Here is a 17,982-nt window from a genome sequence, read left to right on the forward strand (position 1 = left end):
AAGACAACCAAAAAACCGATGCATAAACAGACATGACCTAAAACAGATTTCAATGTCATCATGAATGTGTTGCATGGCTCCAACCAGCCAACAAATGTAACCCAGATAATGAAACTTACAACAGGGCAACATAGTTTCAACAACAAACACGAACACCCAAAGTTTTCACATACGAATGTCCGGTCAACGATTATCTTTCAACATCAACATCAACATCAACGATCACCCTCTTCGGCTCACGACGAGGGGTACACAAGAAAAATGTTAACTTCTGTTCTCTTTCTTTTATTCACAAGCTAGCTTGGTGTCGAAGCTGCTTAAACAGATAGCGAAAGCTTGAAACGCAGATAACGGATACCTATAATCCATGGTGAACATGTCTTTACCGACTTTGCCAAACTGCAAGATGACTTTATCATGCTCCGATTGGGCCGGCTGAGACGTTCCCGCCGCTGGCGGTGGTGGTGGCGCCACAGGCGGCTGCTGGGCGGCGATCAGCTGAAAGTTCTTGACCGAAGCGATCGTCACCCGCCCCTTGAAATTTAAACACCAGCACTGCAACTGTTCATGCCACCTAGGCGCCTTGTTTTTTAAAACCAAGGGCAATTTTGACTTTTCACTCTCGGCCACGTCACTTGTTATGGCGGCCCCCATGATTTCGGAAAATCTCGAGCTGCTGAATTCGGTGGATCGGTCCATCGACTTTGAGAACGAAATGCTCCTGAACGAGTCTTCTAACGAGTGGGACGGGAGAAGGAGCTCGGGTTGACCGGGGACTGACCCGCCTGGCTCAAGTGATGATGCGGGGATTGAATGCATAATACAGTGCATCCTACGTGGGCCCCGTGTCCCAAGCACGTTAAGCTCGTAGGTAATGTGGGCAATATTGTAACTGCCACTGCCACTTGGTACTTTTGGTGAGACTTTTTTGGAGTTGAATCTTCGGCTTGATCGCCCTGGTGGTGGTATCTGAGTGTCGGAATGTGGCGGTTGTGTGTCGTATATTATAAACTTTGTGCCAAGAAAATTCGATCTGAAACACAAGCGATGAAATTATATATTTATGTTCATGTTCATGTCATGAGTCGTATCAAGAACGCCGTTCTAATGTCGGTATTTCATAGATCGTACCTTAGTTTTCCGATGTAAGTGCTGCTTGATCTTGAGATGTTATCAGGATCCATGGATATGACATACTCGGTGCATGTCGTTCTGCGTGTTCGTTTTGCAGAGAGCAAGAATTTCCCGTTTTCAACAAGCAAAGCCGCTGCATAAACCAAATTTCAATGTAAGGATTGGTGATGTGTGATAAACTAAAAAGGCGTTGCTTTATGTAGAACCAAATAAGCTTTATGTACAACCAGGTGTTACATCTCTCATTTCTTTTACGTATCGATCTTTTTATTAAGTAAACCACTCATAATTTCTTCATCCCTTTGGTTGTATTTACATATCAGACCTTAATTTCGACCAACTTTGACCCAGATGTGCATGAGGCGCCACCTCAAGACCGAGGTGTTTTCCAGATCAACTCATCAAAATTATTTAAATTCATTGATGACACTGATGACATCATTATTTAAAATTAAAATCAATTAATGATCTACTTGATTGACACCTCATCAAAAGTGATGTCAACCGTTTTTTATTATTATCATTATTGCTACAACTACTATATATATACATTTAAATTTAAATCTTTATTATATTAATGTTTTAATTTATTTGATATGTAATATAATGACTAATTCAACTATTCCAACTCTTTCGATGTGATAAGAATATGAAATAACTATTAAGATGACTCGTAAAATGTCACATCGACAATGAGTTCGAGTAATTATTATTATCCGTATTCCCTTTTAAAACCTTATTTTTCTATATACAACACATGTCAAACTTTTTCATGCTAAAGTGCCATTATTTCAATTAAAATGTGCAAAAACTAACATGTCATCGTAAATTCAAAAAAAAATCGCAGACATTTAATTTCTAAATTCAATAATAATGCGACAACAGAAACATTATATAAATGCTCACCTGGACTAAGACAAAGGAATAGATGGTATGTCAAGTTGGATTTATCTCTCTTTATGAAGCATTGAATGGTCCCATCACGAGATCCCGGCTAGAAAATTATAATTATAAAATAATTATCATTAACCATCAAGGAATAATTTAGGGGTGTTAATTTATGACACGACACAAACCTAAAACGAAACTCTCGGTTTTAATTTAGTCTAGACAGGTTCAAGTCGAGCCCGCAGCTATACAGATTGGTTTAGGTTGACATGGCGGGTTGGCCCATTTAACCCATTTATTTTTTAAATAGTTTTAAAATGTGTTTCGATTTCGTAACTTAAAAATGGTTGGGTATTTTTACGCCAACATTTAAAAAATTAAAAAAGAAATTGACATCAAGTTTTATAAGAGTATTAACATGCAAAAGAGTAAAGTAAACGGATGGTCCCTATGGTTTACCAAAATTTTGGATATGATCCCTAGCTTTTCAAAAGTACATAGATGGTCTCTGTGCTTTGTGCTTTGTACTTTGTAACGCATTTAGTCCCTAGCTTTTTCCAAAAGTACATGGATGGTCCCTGTGGTTTGCACCTTGTAATGCATTTAGTCCCTAACTTGGACATGCTAAAACCTTTAGATTTGTTGGCTAGGGACTAAATGCGTTACAAATTGCAAACCACATGGACCATCCGTGTACTTTTGGAAAGCTAGGGACCAAATCCAAAATTTTGGTAAACCACAAGGACCATCCGTGTCTATACAAAAAAGATTAAAAATATGTATATATATATTTTCAGCATTAATCGAGCCATGTTCCTGTCAACCCACAAATATACATGGTCGTGTCGGGTTCGAACCGCCAAACCACGAACACGACTATGTTAACCCCCCCAAGAAAATAAGTGCAATTCCAGAAATAAAAATTAAAAAAAAAAGACCATATACCTGCTTCAGGGAAACGGGAAAAGTAAGCTTCCCGCACGATTCAGGGGTTCTTACAATCTCCTTACACATACTCCTCCACGATCGACAAACAGCAGCACAAGCAACAACATGTTTTCTTGCAGGCCAACTACTTTCACTTTCTTCCAATCGTTTAATTACATCAAAAAGAAGCTCGGGTGGAAGATTAGCCCACCGGCTGTTTTGAATCACGAGAACGGCCTGATTACTATCGCTCAAATCGTTAACCGAACCCTGCGACTTTCCTCTGTTGTGATGCCCGGAAAGCCTAACGTCAAAACCGCGCCTCGATAGGCTCCCGAACCCATCACGTACGTCACGAACTATGCTACGGAAAGACATTAATCGTAACACGAAACAAGACTTCTTTCTTCTCGATGAATCAGATTGTAGAAAAAAAAAACTGAAAAAGAAAGAAAGAAATGAATGATTAGAAAAAGGAGTCTCACATGGGCCTCAAAAGAGGCTAAAATTGCATACCCTTATCAAGGACTAAACTTTTTTAAAATTTCTTTTTTATATTTTAAAGACACTTTCAGCTTTTAGGCTAAAGCTGGCTCAATTATGGAATCAAACCCCCTAAGATGGTCCCAAAATATAGTAATATTAAAAGGAATTGAATAATTATAGATTAAAAGTTTTCTAAATACATGGCTATAAGAACATAGTCAATGGAAGTTGTGTGGCAATGAAAAAGTCAGAATCATAAGCATGTGTGTTCCAGAGATCTACTTAACAGGGGGAGGGGAGGGGAGGGGAGGGAAAATGGTGTTCCAGAGATCCACTTAACAGGGGGAGGGGAGGGAAAATGGGGTTTTTTTTGCCTGAAAATAGTCTTTCCAATTTGGAAAGACATGGAGGGGAGGGGAGGGGAGGGGAGGGAAGGGGAGGGATTTTTAACTCGGGAACACACCGTAAGTGCAGATTAATTATAAATAGTTGAATACTAGAAAAAGCCTACTAAATATTCCAATCTAAACACCGATAAACAAACACCACTGACACGCTAATTAGACGCCACTAAAGTGTGCCATCCGGACCGTAATAGTCCATATACGCCGTGTGACATAGCGGAAAATGGTTATGTGGGTCATATGTATCCGGCCGGTATGATGTTTTGACCGACAAAGAAATGATTCTCACAAACCCACATGCCCCATATGCACCTTTTTTTCCGCCATATGATATGACAGATGGGCCGGTGTACACTAAACTAGTGGTGTGTGTTTAACAACACCAGTATCTGCAAAACCCATATCAAATTAACACAATCTCATTATATTGAAGCCACAAATTTGCATCAACAAACATGTAAGACATAGAAAGGCTTAAAATTGGCTACCCAAGTTTATTTTTTAGCTACCCCACAAGTGATTCAAGAAGATCAAACACTAAGATCCTGAAATATTCAAAAAGCAAGAAATTTTACTTAAAATGGATGAAATTAGGGCACAGAAAGTACAGTCAACATAAGCAGAAGGTGATGAAAGATTAGGGATCTATGATTATGTACCTTGGAGAAAACAAGAAATTGTTGAAAACCCCTGAAGAAAGATTATGGGGTTGTGATGATTTTGAGAAATTTTGTGTTGGAACTTTCTACAAACAGTTGGTAGGCAGGAAGAGAAAAAAAAGGGGAAATCTGGGTCAGACAGACCCTGCGGACTCCAAGCCAGTGTTAAATCTTGCTTAACAATGTAGGGGAGGCCGGACAGGAATCAAAAAGTCTATAAATATCAGACTAATTTATTTTGGTTTTTTTTAATTACCAAATACACCATATTTACTTTTAATTTTCTTTTTTTCTTAATTGAAAAATTATCTTATTCGTGCTAAGTAAAGTAACAAACAAAAATTTACTAAAAAAATGATAGTAAAATGCTGGGGGGGGTGTAAAGAATAATTCAGTAAATGACAAATTTGTGGGAAAATGTGCAACTAATATTGCGGGATGGGGGCGTAAAACCATGCTAAGACCATACGTAGTGAGACGTTTTTTTTTTTTAAATTGCCCAATAACGCCCCATCCCCACTACACATGGGCGTTATTGGGCGTTATCTTGCAAAAAAAGCTCCATGGCGTGGTTTGAAAAACGCTGAAGGGGGGGGGGGGGAATGTTGACCAATCAGATTAGAGATTCCATTTGCTTGGCCAATAAGATTTTTAGGTGTTTTTTTCTTTATTTTATTTACTACAAAACATATTGCCCAATAATGTCCCATCCCCACTACACCCATTTTAGAAAACGCCCAATAATGCCCTTTTGCTGACTGGACCGCCACATGGCGTAAAATGCCCTAGGGTGGGGGCATTATATTCCCCTTCCACTACACATGGTCTAAGACCATGTGTAGTGAAAGACTCAAATAATATTCTCACCATTTGGCGTTTTGCGTCATGTGGCAGTCCAGTCAGCAATGGGGTATTATGAGGTGTTTTTTATGAATAGGTGTAGTGGGATAATGCCCAATATGCCCCATCAATTATTACCCAATTATTGTATTAAAAACTAATTATATTTGATTTGGAACCATTTGATTTGCCCAACATATCTTGACTTGGCGTGTTACTTAGAACGCCCAAAGCAATTTTTTCAAGAAAAACACCCATGGGGGCGGTTGAAGGGCATGTTTGGGTGTTTTTTGGGGAAAAACGCCAACCCCCCCCCCTCTACGGATGGTCTAAGTAGTAACTAAAAATTTACTAAATGATAACTGAGTAACGCAAAAGGGTGTAAACCAATGTTTTCAAGACCGGACTGGAGGTCGATCTGATCGTCTTATAGGGTTAAAGGTCGGACCAGTCCGACCGATTGAACCGGACCACCACCACTACCCACTTGATTCCATTGCTACCAAACAAACCCAATTCCGAATTCAAACAAACCCCAAACAAATCCAGATCTGAACCTTAGATCCGTAGGCGGTGGTTGGGTTTCTCCGCCATGGTCAGTTTTAGAGAGAGGGATGAGGGGATGGTGGTCGGGTTTCTCTGTCACACCCCAACCGATGGCGGAAATATCGGGATGAGACAAACAAATCGCTCAAAGCATCATAACACTAATTGCGACAATATGAATTAATCAAGATTCCATAGAATGCTAAAATTCATACATTGTTTCACACGTTATCAAATTGTATCCAAACATGATAAATCATTATTTATCCTAGCTTGCGTTTCTAAGTTCATCATAACTTGTTTTCCTTCACTAGCATCATCGTTCAACCTGCAACATGTATTAAAATAACATCAACAAAAATGTTGGCAAGTATACAAGTTTGATACATAGCATAAATAGATTAAGAAGAGTTTAACATGCTCATATCCAACATGAATAATGCGTACAAGTTACAATTATGCTAGACTAAGTAAAAACTATATGTCAAACCCAAGTTTCCAACGCAAAGTGCCTTTCCTACATCGTCGCAACGAAGAGGAGGTAAAAGTATCAAACTTAACAATACCCCAAGACTCAAGGGCGGTGCATTACTCCTATGGCGCTATAATTGTTAAGGTAGGCTTGTTAACTTTCCCCAAGACTCAAGGGAGGTTAACGAAGTTAATCTATATATATATATATATATATATATATATATATATATATATATATATATATACATATATATATATATATATAAATGAGATGGATGTGGGCCAGGTGGCATGTGATTTTGGAGCTTTTTGATGATGTGGCAACCTATGGTTGAGGTGTTTTATGAGTTTGGGAGGAAATCTGTCACACCCTGACTTTTGCGGAAGCGTGATTATGGTGTGACTTTCTTAATATCATTGCATTCAATCATAACATCGACTATATGATAAAACCATAGGTTTGTCATCCATTAAGTAAGTTTAAAACATAACAACATCGTTTTAAAACGTAGACATCAAATTCAAGTTTTACAAACTATACAAATTGTTTATGAGTTCATTAAGGACTCATCAAAAGATATTGAATAATTCCAAAGTTTGGAAGACGCGTCTCGTCCAGGAATAAGACACACTTGTAACACCCCGTGTTACCGAATGTCAAAGTCAAAGTCAAAGTCAAAGTCAAGATTGACTCCTTTGACCATAGTTAGTCTATTTTATATTTGCGATTACGTTAGTTGTATTATGTGGAGTAAGTGTTATTAATCAAAGTAATCGAATGTTCAAATCAATGCGAAACGCTAACGACTGTGAATAATAGGAAGTAACAATGCGATAAAGTCAATTAATCAATAATCGAGCTAATCTAATCATCATCAAACTCGAGTCGAATTACGCAAATTCTGGTGTTAGTATACGTGTGTGTGTGTGCCTTATGTGTTACTTGTGCATGTTTACTTTATGTTATGTGTGGTAATCAATCGAAACTCGAATCAAAACTCAAAACTCAATCAAACTCAATCAAAATCGAATTATGATAATTGGTGGCGAAAAGACAGCGTGAGACATAGGTGATTGTATGTTAGATATAGTGGTTGGGATTAAAAGTAATTTGAATAGGAAACTCTATCGCATTCTCATCAATCGCAATCGAAATCGAAATATCAAAAATCATCGCACCGAACGCTCGAATCAGGCAGCTGAACGATCAGGCTCTCAGCCGATCGAACAGCCCAGCCGATCGGACTGCTGTCCGATCGGACAGGCTGTCCGATCGGGGTGCCTGACCGATCGGCCGGCCCTTTCCTCTTTTGGAAGCCTATAAATACCCCTTGTCACTTTCAAACTTTCTACTTTTGGAAACCTCTGACCGACCAGCTCGTGCTCCCCTTCTTTTCTCAGATTCCTTCCGATTCCGGTAAGATTTCATCCTAAATCTTGTACTTTCTTGATCTATACACACTCCTACACCTTTCTATCTTTCAAATCTTACTTTTTAACCGTGAAATCATCAAGATTCGAGTGTTCTAGGATGATGTCATCATGGTGTTCTTGAAGAACTCCATGTTTTGGCTCCAATCCATCAAGAATCACTTGGATCTAACCGATTTCCACATAAATAAACAAAGATCTATCATAGATCTAAACATTTACACGGTGAAAAGGATTGAAAGAATGTTTTTTCCAACTTTCTTTCAACTCTTTTACACTCAATGCCTTCAAACCGGTAGAAACGGAGGTTGAACCGACCCACTTATCATCCTAGTAGTTGTGCGGTTCAAGATTCGGGTTCTATCCACGAGGTTCACCGATTTCGGGATAAACGTTAAACTCCGTTCTGAACAGTGCACCAGCCAGACTTGGGTGATTCCTGTCCGAGCAGGAGAAACAAGTAAGAACGAGGGTTCTATGGTTCAACTCGTTGTCAAAGTACCTCAATATAACGTCAAACAATCAAACAGCCAAGTATTAGACGAACAGGCCGACCAGGTCAGGAAGCTGACCGATCGGGCTGACTGTCCGAACGGACAGCCCAGCCGATCGGATAAGCCAGCCGATCGACCAGGCCAACCGATCGGCTAGCACATGGCCCCACACTTTAACAATTTCATGAAGCCTAGTATTGAACGAAATGTTGTTCGATCGGACTACGGTCTGATTTGAATTACTCTTCGGATCATGAGATACTATGCTTCAACACTTAATCGATTTTCAACTTGTTCAACACGTTGGAGTGCCACCCGATCGATCGAGTCATCCGACCAGGTGACACCCTGATAAGAACTTGTTGTTGAAGTACCTAACCGATCGGTTAAGCCGACCGATCGAATGGTCTGTTCGATCAATCGACCTGAAAGGTAAGGATACTTCAATATTTTCAAATACTACAACGAAAACCTCAAAAGGTCAAACCATCATACACAAACACATCCTTTCCAAATGAAGAAACAATCCACTCGAACAGTCCATCCGATCGGCCTACTGACCGACCGGACAGACTGTCCGAACGGACTGGTTAACCGAACGATCAAGCCGTCCGATCGGACCTACCGTCCGATCGACCAGGCTGTCCGATCCTCCAACACTTGTTTACGTTTTACGCGTTGCTTATCGTTATGCTATCGAACTATTCAGGCTAACCCTACTCTCAAGTGCTCCCTTCAATCCATCAATCACTGTGAGTATACTCGAACCCTTTTTGCTTTAGCACTTTTGGGTGTTATATATGTTACTTATTCTAAATCACAATCGAACACACTACTCAATTATTTCAATCGCTATCCGTTACCGCATGTATTACGTGACTAAATGAATGCTTGTTGTTATGTTTACATGTGGAATGCTGTCTACCTGCCTTAATGACGATAGTACTATAGTTTGGACTCTGCACCCATTCACACGGGGGTTGTTAAGGACAATTACTTGCATGGATTACGGTGGTAATCATGTATTACGAACTGCCTCGGGCAGTCAAACCGCAGTCATTGGTATCGATAGATCCATGTCGATAATTAACATGCTTCGTTTTCCTCTGTGTACGTGTTGGTTATGCGTAAACTATTTCGAACTCTATATGCTATTATCAAACTTGTATGCTCACCTTTACATTTTATGTATTGACTTTATTTTAACGTATGTGATAGGCAATTAGGATGCTTATCTGCTAGGAAGGCGAGCTTAGAATAAGCGTCTAGAGCATAGTTGTCTGTAGATCTTGCAGATCGAGTCTCTAGAAGCATTTGAACAATTTTTATATTTAAAATCTGAGTTGTCGGAACAGAATATTTGACTTGATGTTATCTGTAATAATTTGTTTGCTATTTAAGGTGCGGTATGGGATGTATTATATAAATTGAATAGTAATAATAATTGTTATGGAAACTTCTAGACAATCTGTTTCGCTCAGTGCCATGCCCCGATGATTCTGCCATCGGTTGGGGTGTGACAGATTGGTATCAGAGCCATAACTATAGGGAATTAGGCTAGACTCGACCTAGTCCGGGTCGATGTCTTAGAGACCTAGACTATAGTTAGGAACCAACAGACCAAGCTTATGTGCTGTATATCCTGCTAATTCTCATCATCACTGCACTCGAATTTTCAGACAACCATAAAGTGACTCAGTCGGGATTAGGTGTGCAAACCGCAAAACTCTCGACTAAATTACTTGTTTGATCTATATTTATCTATAAAACGCGAGAATTCGCGTTGAACCAGGAGTGAAATCCATACTTTAACGCAAATTTTCGTCGCTCTTCCTAATAAAAAGTCGGAATAAAGTTGTTTAAGCCAGGGGTGGAACCCTAACCTTAACAACTTGCTACCACTTTTAGTTGATTTTTGCTCATCTCACCAAAGCCTCGACGGACTCCAACGACCTGAACTCACGAGATTGACCTAGGAAATATGTGCTGAATGCCCAAGAATCGAGGCAGAAACACGATCCCGAAAGTCGAAAAGTGTCGACAAGTCTATTGAGAATAGTCGAATCGCTTTGGGTAGTCGATGTCTAATAGCCGCAGACAATCCATCACTCGATTTTATGTGTTTCGATTCTGAGCCCGCAACTGCCGACTCTGACGATTCGTCGATTTTATGTGTTTTATGTGTAATTACCTGTTTATGTGTTTAAATTTTTGGGAGGATTATTCGATTTTTGCTATCACTTCGATCAACACACACGACTCGCATTGCTCTTCTATCTCAATACGCTAACAAGTCGCTGCAAATCTAGACGACATTATGATACGACATACGATTATACTATACTACTCGATATGCAGTACGCGATCACTATACGCGAACGACACGCAAACTTGAATGATAGGTTTCTGTATTCTGACTGCCTCTGTGATTAAATAGGAATGTGATTCTGTGTTTATGTGTCTCTGTGCTCTACGTGCCCTACGTGCTTTTGTGACTATGTGAATCTGTGATTATGTGCTTAAGTGTTTATGCGATACGTGTTTCGACGTGTTTCGACGTGTTTCTAAGCATTAGTAAGTAGTAGACGTGCGAGGTGAGATTCGATTTTGATGTGTCTGAGACCTACGACGATGTCTGTTGCAGACCATGTCGTCATCCGGACACCAAACCCCACTTACCCGCCAAGAGAAGAGAGACAGACGTCTTGCTGCTATCATCGCCAAGCAAGTAGCAAAAGCTGTGAGCGACGTCAATGAAAACGTCAGCAAATCTTCTGAGTAGAGAACTGAAGCTCCCAAAGACGCTACCAAGACTGTTTTCAGCTTTAAACAGTTCAAGGCATGTGGACCAAAGGAATTCACCGGAGAAGATGGCCCAACAGATATGTTTCAATGGTTTGATTCCATCGAAGTCACTCTGCGCCAAAGCGGCTGTCCAGAAAATCTCCGTACCCTAAACGCAACCGGCGTCTTCCAGTCCCGAGTTCTAGACTGGTGGACGGCCGAACGAAACAAACGCGGGAATGATGCAGCTTATGAGCTGACATGGAAGGAGCTGAAAGCCATCATGATGGACGAATTCTGCCCTCCCCATGAACGCCAAAAGCTGGAGGACGAGTTTTGGAACATTAAGCAGAATGACGGAGATAACGCTGCCTTGACTGCTCGCTTTAAGCAGCTCAACATCATTTGTCCCGATCAAGTCAAGACGTCAGACATGGCCATCAAGAAGTACATTCGAGCCCTACCCGATTGTGTTGCCGACTTTGTTCATGCCGCCAAGACATCATCAATTGAGGAGACTTACTTGCTTGCCGCTGAGATCAACGACAAGCGAGTAAAACCTGGTTTTTGGGATAAGCCCACCAAGTCTCTGCATCAAGCTACCACTGCATCGATCGCCGAAACCGCCACTGCTCAACCATCCAAGTCATCACGCCGCAAGAAGAAGCACAACAACAACAGCTCCAGCAACAAGAACTGTGCTGTCACTACCACTGCTGCTCCTCTGCAAGCCGTACCGGCTCAGCAGCAGTCTCATCATCGACCAGCACCAGTTACTCAAGCGCCGCCAGCAAAGCGTGCTTACACAGGTCCCCACCCGCTCTGCCCGACATGCTCATATCATCATCCGGTGGGTCTTGCCTGTCGTTTCTGCGCTCATTGCAATTTGTACGGCCATTTTACTGCTAATTGTCGCTATGGTTCTCGTCAAGCCCCAGTTCAAGCCACTGCTCATCAAGCTCTACTCCCGGCCCCGCAAGGTCAACACGCAGCTCAAGCACCCGCGATCAATGCTCGAGTCTGCTTTGCATGTGGTGACCCTAACCACTTTGCAAACATGTGCCCGAACAGGGTCGTGAAGCAAGAGCCCCAGCAGCAGCAGCCGCAGCCTCAGCAGCAGCAACAAGCAGCACGTGCCAAAACCTTCAACATCAATGCTCGTCAAGCCCAGGCTGACAACAACGTGGTTAATGGTACGTTCCTTGTGAATGGTATTTATGCATCGTGTTTGTTTGATACTGGAGCCGATAACTGCTTTGTGTCGTTTGAATTCGAGAAGCTCCTTAGTCGTAAGCGCTCTTATCTTCCCTCGTCATTCGCAGTTGAAGTCGCTACTGGAAGAACTGTCGCCGTAAATTCTGTTCTCCGTGATTGTACTCTAGAGCTCAACAATCACATTTTTCCAATCGACCTTATTCCGATGCAGCTCGGAAGTTTTGACATCATAGTAGGCATGGACTTCCTACACGAAAACCATGCTGAAGTTGTGTGCTTCGACAAGATGATTCGATTCTCGCTCGCGAATGGTGACTTATTATGTGTGTACGGTGAAACTGCTTCGAAAGATCTCAAGCTCATGTCATGTGTCCAAGCTAGCAAGTATCTCCGCAAGGAATACAGAGCTTTCTTGGCTAACATCGTAGTAGCAAAGGAGGAAAAGAAAAGGAAGACAGAAATCAGAGACGTTCCAGTGGTCCGTGAATTTCCTCAGGTATTCCTTGACGATCTTCTCGGATTACCGCCCAGTCGTGATATCGACTTCCGCATCGACCTCATTCCTGGAGCTAACCCCGTAGCCAAAGCCCTATATCGACTCGCGCCATCCGAAATGCGGGAACTCTCGAACCAACTCCAGGAGTTACTTGAAAAAGGCTTTATTCGCCCGAGCACCTCTCCTTGGGGCGCACCAGTCCTTTTCATCAAAAAGAAGGATGGGTTGTTCAGGATGTGTATCAACTACCGGGAATTGAATAAGTTGACCATCAAGAACCGTTACCCCCTACCTCGCATCGACGATTTGTTTGATCAGCTACAAGGAGCTACGTGTTTTTTGAAGATCGATCTACGCTCAGGCTATCATCAGTTGCGTATTTAGGAAGAAGATATACCCAAGACCGCTTTTCGCACTCGCTACGGCCACTATGAGTTCGTTGTTATGCCTTTTGGTTTAACCAACGCACCCGCGGTTTTCATTGATCTGATGAATCGTGTGTGTAAGCCGTATCTTGACCGTTTCGTCATCGTGTTCATCGACGACGTCTTGATTTATTCCAAATCGAAAGCCGAACACACGCAACATCTACGTTTGGTCCTCGAGTTACTCCAGGGGAACCAACTCTATGCCAAGTTTTCCAAGTGCGAATTCTGGCTAGAAGAGGTTCAGTTTCTGGGTCACATCGTGAATAGTCGAGGTATCCATGTCGACCCTGCGAAGATTGAAGCAGTCAAGAGTTGGATTACGCCAAAGAACCCGTTTGAAGTCCGTTCTTTTCTCGGATTAGCAGGCTATTATCGACGATTTATCGAAGGATTCTCTAAGATCGCTGTGCCGCTTACCTCTCTTACGTATAAAGACAAGGTCTTTTGTTTGGGGAACCGAACAAGAGTCTGATTTCCAAACTCTCAAGCATAAGCTTTGCAATGCTCATGTTCTCTCATTGCACGATGGGAACGACGATTTCATTGTCTACTGTGATGCTTCCAACCTTGGCCTTGGTTGTGTCCTCATGCAATGAGACAAGGTTATAGCTTACGCTTCTCGACAGCTCAAAATCCACGAGAAGAACTACACAACCCATGATCTCGAGCTAGGCGCGGCTGTCTTTGCATTAAAGATATGGCGACACTATCTGTATGGTACCAAGTGTACGATCTTCACCGATCACAGGAGTTTACAACACATCTTTAATCAGAGAGAACTCAATATGCGTCAACGCCGATGGGTAAAACTCCTCAACGTTTACGATCCGTACTCTTGAAGACATGCTCCGTGCGTGTGTCATAGACTTCGGTGGTAATTGGAACAAATACCTGCCGTTAGTCGAATTCTCGTACAATAACAGTTATCATACCAGCATCCAGATGGCACCATTCGAGGCCCTATATGGAAGGAGATGTCGATCGCCTATTGTATGGCATGAGATCGGTCACTCGCAATTAACCGGTCCTGAGCTATTACAAGAAACGACTGACAAAGTCCTCCAGATTCGAGACAACTTGTCGAAAACCCGGGATAGACAGAAAAGTTACGCCGATAGAAGACGCAAGCCCCTGGAATTTGACGTTGGCGACTACGTACTCCTAAAGGTATCACCTTGGAAGGGTGTGGTCAGATTCGGCAAGAAAGGGAAACTAGCGCCTCGATATGTTGGACCTTTTAAGATTCTGGAAAGGATCGGAAAAGTCGCCAACAGACTCGAACTACTGGAGGAACTCAGTAACGTCCACCCGACTTTCCATGTGTCAAACCTCCGAAAATGCCTGGTTGAGCATGATTTGATTGTACCTCTCGACGACCTTCAGATAAACGAAACACTACACTTCTTGGAGAAGCCTGTCGAAATCATGGATCGCCAAACCAAGCAACTCAGGCGCTCGCGCATTCCTATTGTGAAAGTCCAATGGGAAGGCAAATGAGGCGCATAGTTCACTTGGGAACTCGAAAGCGACATGAAGGCGAAGTACCCGCAGTTGTTCAAGTGAAAGTCTAGAGAGAGAAAGTTCTCAGCGAAATTCACGGTGATGTACAGCTTTCAACCTAATTTCGGGACAAAATTCCCTAAACAAGGGGAGGCTGTAACACCCCGTGTTATCGAATGTCAAAGTCAAAGTCAAGATTGACTCCTTTGACCATAGTTAGTCTATTTTATGTTTGCGATTAAATTAGTTGTATTATGTGGAGTAAGTGTTATTAATCAAAGTAATCGAATGTTCAAATCAATGCGAAATGCTAACGAATGTGAATAATAGGAAGTAACAATGCGATAAAATCAATTAATCAATAATCAAGCTAATCTAATCATCATCGAACTCGAGACTCGAATTACGCGAATTCTGGTGTTAGTATACGTCTGTGTGTGCCTTATGTGTTACTTGTGCATGTTTACTTTATGTTATGCGTGGTAATCAATCGAAACTCGAATCGAAACTCGAAACTCAATCAAACTCAATCAAAATCAAATTATGATAATTGGTGGCGAAAAGACAGCGCGACACATAGGTGATTGTATGTTAGATATAGTGGTTGGGATTAAAAGTAATTTGAATAGGAAACTCTATCGCATTCTCATCAATCGCAATCGAAATCGAAATATCGAAAATCGTCACACCGAACGCTCGAATCAGGCAGCTGAACAATCAGGCTCTCAGCCGATCGGACTGCTGTCCGATCGGATAGGCTGTCCGATCGGGGTGCCTGACCGATCGGTCGGCCCTTTCCTCTTTTGGAAGCCTATAAATACCCCTTGTCACTTTCAAACTTTTTACTTTTGGAAACCTCTGACCGACCAGCTCGTGCTCCCCTTCTTTTCTCAGATTCCTTCCGATTCCGGTAAGATTTCATCCTAAATCTTGTACTTTCTTGATCTATACACACTCCTACACCTTTCTATCTTTCAAATCTTACTTTTTAACCGTGAAATCATCAAGATTCGAGTGTTCTAGGATGATGTCATCATGGTGTTCTTGAAGAACTCCATGTTTTGGCTCCAATTCATCAAGAATCACTTGGATCTAACCGATTTCCACATAAATAAACAAAGATCTATCATAGATCTAAACATTTACACGGTGAAAAGGATTGAAAGAATGTTTTTTCCAACTTTCTTTCAACTCTTTTACACTCAATGCCCTCAAACCGGTAGAAACGGAGGTTGAACCGACCCACTTATCATCCTAGTAGTTGTGCGGTTCAAGATTCGGGTTCTATCCACGAGGTTCACCGATTTCGGGTTAAACGTTAAACTCCGTTCCGAACAGTGCACCAGCCGGACTTGGGTGATTCATGTCCGAGCAGGAGAAACAAGTAAGAACGAGGGTTCTATGGTTCAACTCGTTGTCAAAGTACCTCGATATAACGTCAAACAATCAAACAACAAAGTGTTAGACGAACAGGCCGACCAGGTCAGGAAGCTGACCGATCGGGCTGACTGTCCGAACGGACAGCCCAGCCGATCGGATAAGCCAGCCGATCGACCAGGCCAACCGATCGGCTAGCACATGGCCCCACACTTTAACAATTTCATGAAGCCTAGTATTGAACGAAATGCTGTTCGATCGGACTACGGTCTAATTTGAATTACTCTTCGGATCATGAGATACTATGCTTCAACACTTAATCGATTTTCAACTTGTTCAACACGTTGGAGTGCCACCCGATCCGTCGAGTCGTCCGACCAGGTGACACCCTGATAAGAACTTGTTATTGAAGTACCTAACCGATCGGTTAAGCCGACCGATCTAACGGTCCGTTCGATCAATCGACCTGAATGGTAAGGATACTTCAATATTTTCAAATACTACAACGAAAACCTCAAAAGGTCAAACCATCATACACAAACACATCCTTCCCAAAGGAAGAAACAATACACTCGAACAGTCCATCCGATCGGCCTACTGACCGACCGGACAGACTGTCCGAACGGACTGGTTAACCGAACGATCAAGCCGTCCGATCGGACCTACCGTCCGATCGGACCTACCGTCCGATCGACCAGGCTGTCTGATCCTCCAACACTTGTTTACGTTTTACGCGTTGCTTATCGTTATGCTATCGAACTATTCAGGCTAACCCTACTCTCAAGGGCTCCCTTCAATCCATCAATCATTGTGAGTATAGTCGAACCCTTTTTGCTTTAGCACTTTTGGGTGTTACAAACGTTACTTATTCTAAATCACAATCGAACACACTACTCAATTATTTCAATCGCTAACCGTTACCACATGTATTACGTGACTAAATGAATGCTTGTTGTTATGTTTACACGTGGAATACTGTCTACCTGCCTTAACGACGATAGTACTATAGTTTGGACTCAGCACCCATTCACACGGGGGTTGTTAAGGACAATTACTTGCATGGATTACAGTGGTAATCATGTATTGCGAACTGCCTTGGGCAGTCAACCCGCAGTCATTGGTATCGATAGGTCTATGTCGATAATTAACATGCTTCGTTTTCCTCTATGTACGTGCTGGTTATGCGTAAACTATTTCAAACCCTATATGCTATTATCAAACTTGTATGCTCACCTTTACATTTTATGTATTGACTTTATTTTAACGTATGTGACAGGCAATTAGGATGCTTATCTGCTAGGAAGGCGAGCTTAGAATATGCGTCTAGAGTATAGTTGTCTGTAGATCTTGCAGATCGAGTCTCTAGAAGCATTTGAACAATTTTTATATTTAAAATCTGAGTTGTCGGAACAGAATATTTGACTTGATGTTATTTGTAATAATTTGTTTGCTATTTAAGGTGCGGTATGGGATGTATTATATAAATTGAATAGTAATAATTATTGTTATGGAAACTTCTGGACAATTTGTTTCGCTCAGTGCCATGCCCCGATGATTCTGCCATCGGTTGGGGTGTGACAACACTAAGCAAAGTCAAAGACCATGGATGACATCTTTATTCTTGACGCAGCATAAAAACTTCCAACGCCCGCCAGATCCATTTAAAATTTCCCTGAAATACATGTAGTTTGAAAAACATCAACAAAAGTTGAGCGAGTTCATGTGTTTAGTTGTGTGTATGTATAAGCCTTTGAAACGTTGTAAGTATGTATGTAAGTCCCTGGTATGTAGCAATAAGGAAAAAGAGATCACCACTGGGTTGCAATGCCAATGGTATGTGTGAAGTGATGCAGGAAGACTCAAACCTAGCAAAGTTGTACCGGGCTCCCGGCTGGAAGA

At 41.8% G+C, this 17,982-nt stretch overlaps 1 protein-coding gene across 2 annotated transcripts; it reads right to left on the reverse strand.

Moving 5' to 3' along the window:
• LOC110865988 (tubby-like F-box protein 8) lies at nt 1-4,680 on the reverse strand. 2 transcript variants are annotated; one of them, XM_022115337.2, is made up of 6 exons: nt 4,499-4,655; nt 4,328-4,384; nt 2,968-3,388; nt 2,041-2,128; nt 1,132-1,267; nt 1-1,033 (listed from the first exon to the last, which is right to left on the reverse strand). In XM_022115337.2, exons 3-6 carry the CDS (start codon nt 3,325-3,327, stop codon nt 286-288), a joined length of 1,332 nt encoding a protein of 443 aa, XP_021971029.1. In that variant the 5' UTR covers nt 3,328-3,388; nt 4,328-4,384; nt 4,499-4,655; the 3' UTR covers nt 1-285. The 2 variants fall into 2 exon arrangements, with proteins under 2 accessions (XP_021971029.1, XP_021971028.1); XM_022115336.2 differs by lacking the exon at nt 4,328-4,384 and having other exon boundaries at nt 4,499-4,680.
• Nucleotides 4,681-17,982: the final 13,302 nt, after the last annotated feature.

This window comes from Helianthus annuus, chromosome 9 (genome assembly GCF_002127325.2).
Source record: "Helianthus annuus cultivar XRQ/B chromosome 9, HanXRQr2.0-SUNRISE, whole genome shotgun sequence".
NCBI lineage: Eukaryota > Viridiplantae > Streptophyta > Magnoliopsida > Asterales > Asteraceae > Helianthus > Helianthus annuus.

Coding starts and splice junctions, on each gene's coding strand:
- LOC110865988 (XM_022115336.2), bottom strand. CDS start 3,327: ATGTCTTTCCGTAGCATAGTTCGTGACGTACGTGATGGGTTCGGGAGC. Junction 1,268..2,040: donor ATTCCTTTGTCTTAGTCCAG/GTGAGCATTTAT, acceptor TGGTTTATGCAG/CGGCTTTGCTTGTTGAAAAC. Junction 1,034..1,131: donor ACTTACATCGGAAAACTAAG/GTACGATCTATG, acceptor CTTGTGTTTCAG/ATCGAATTTTCTTGGCACAA.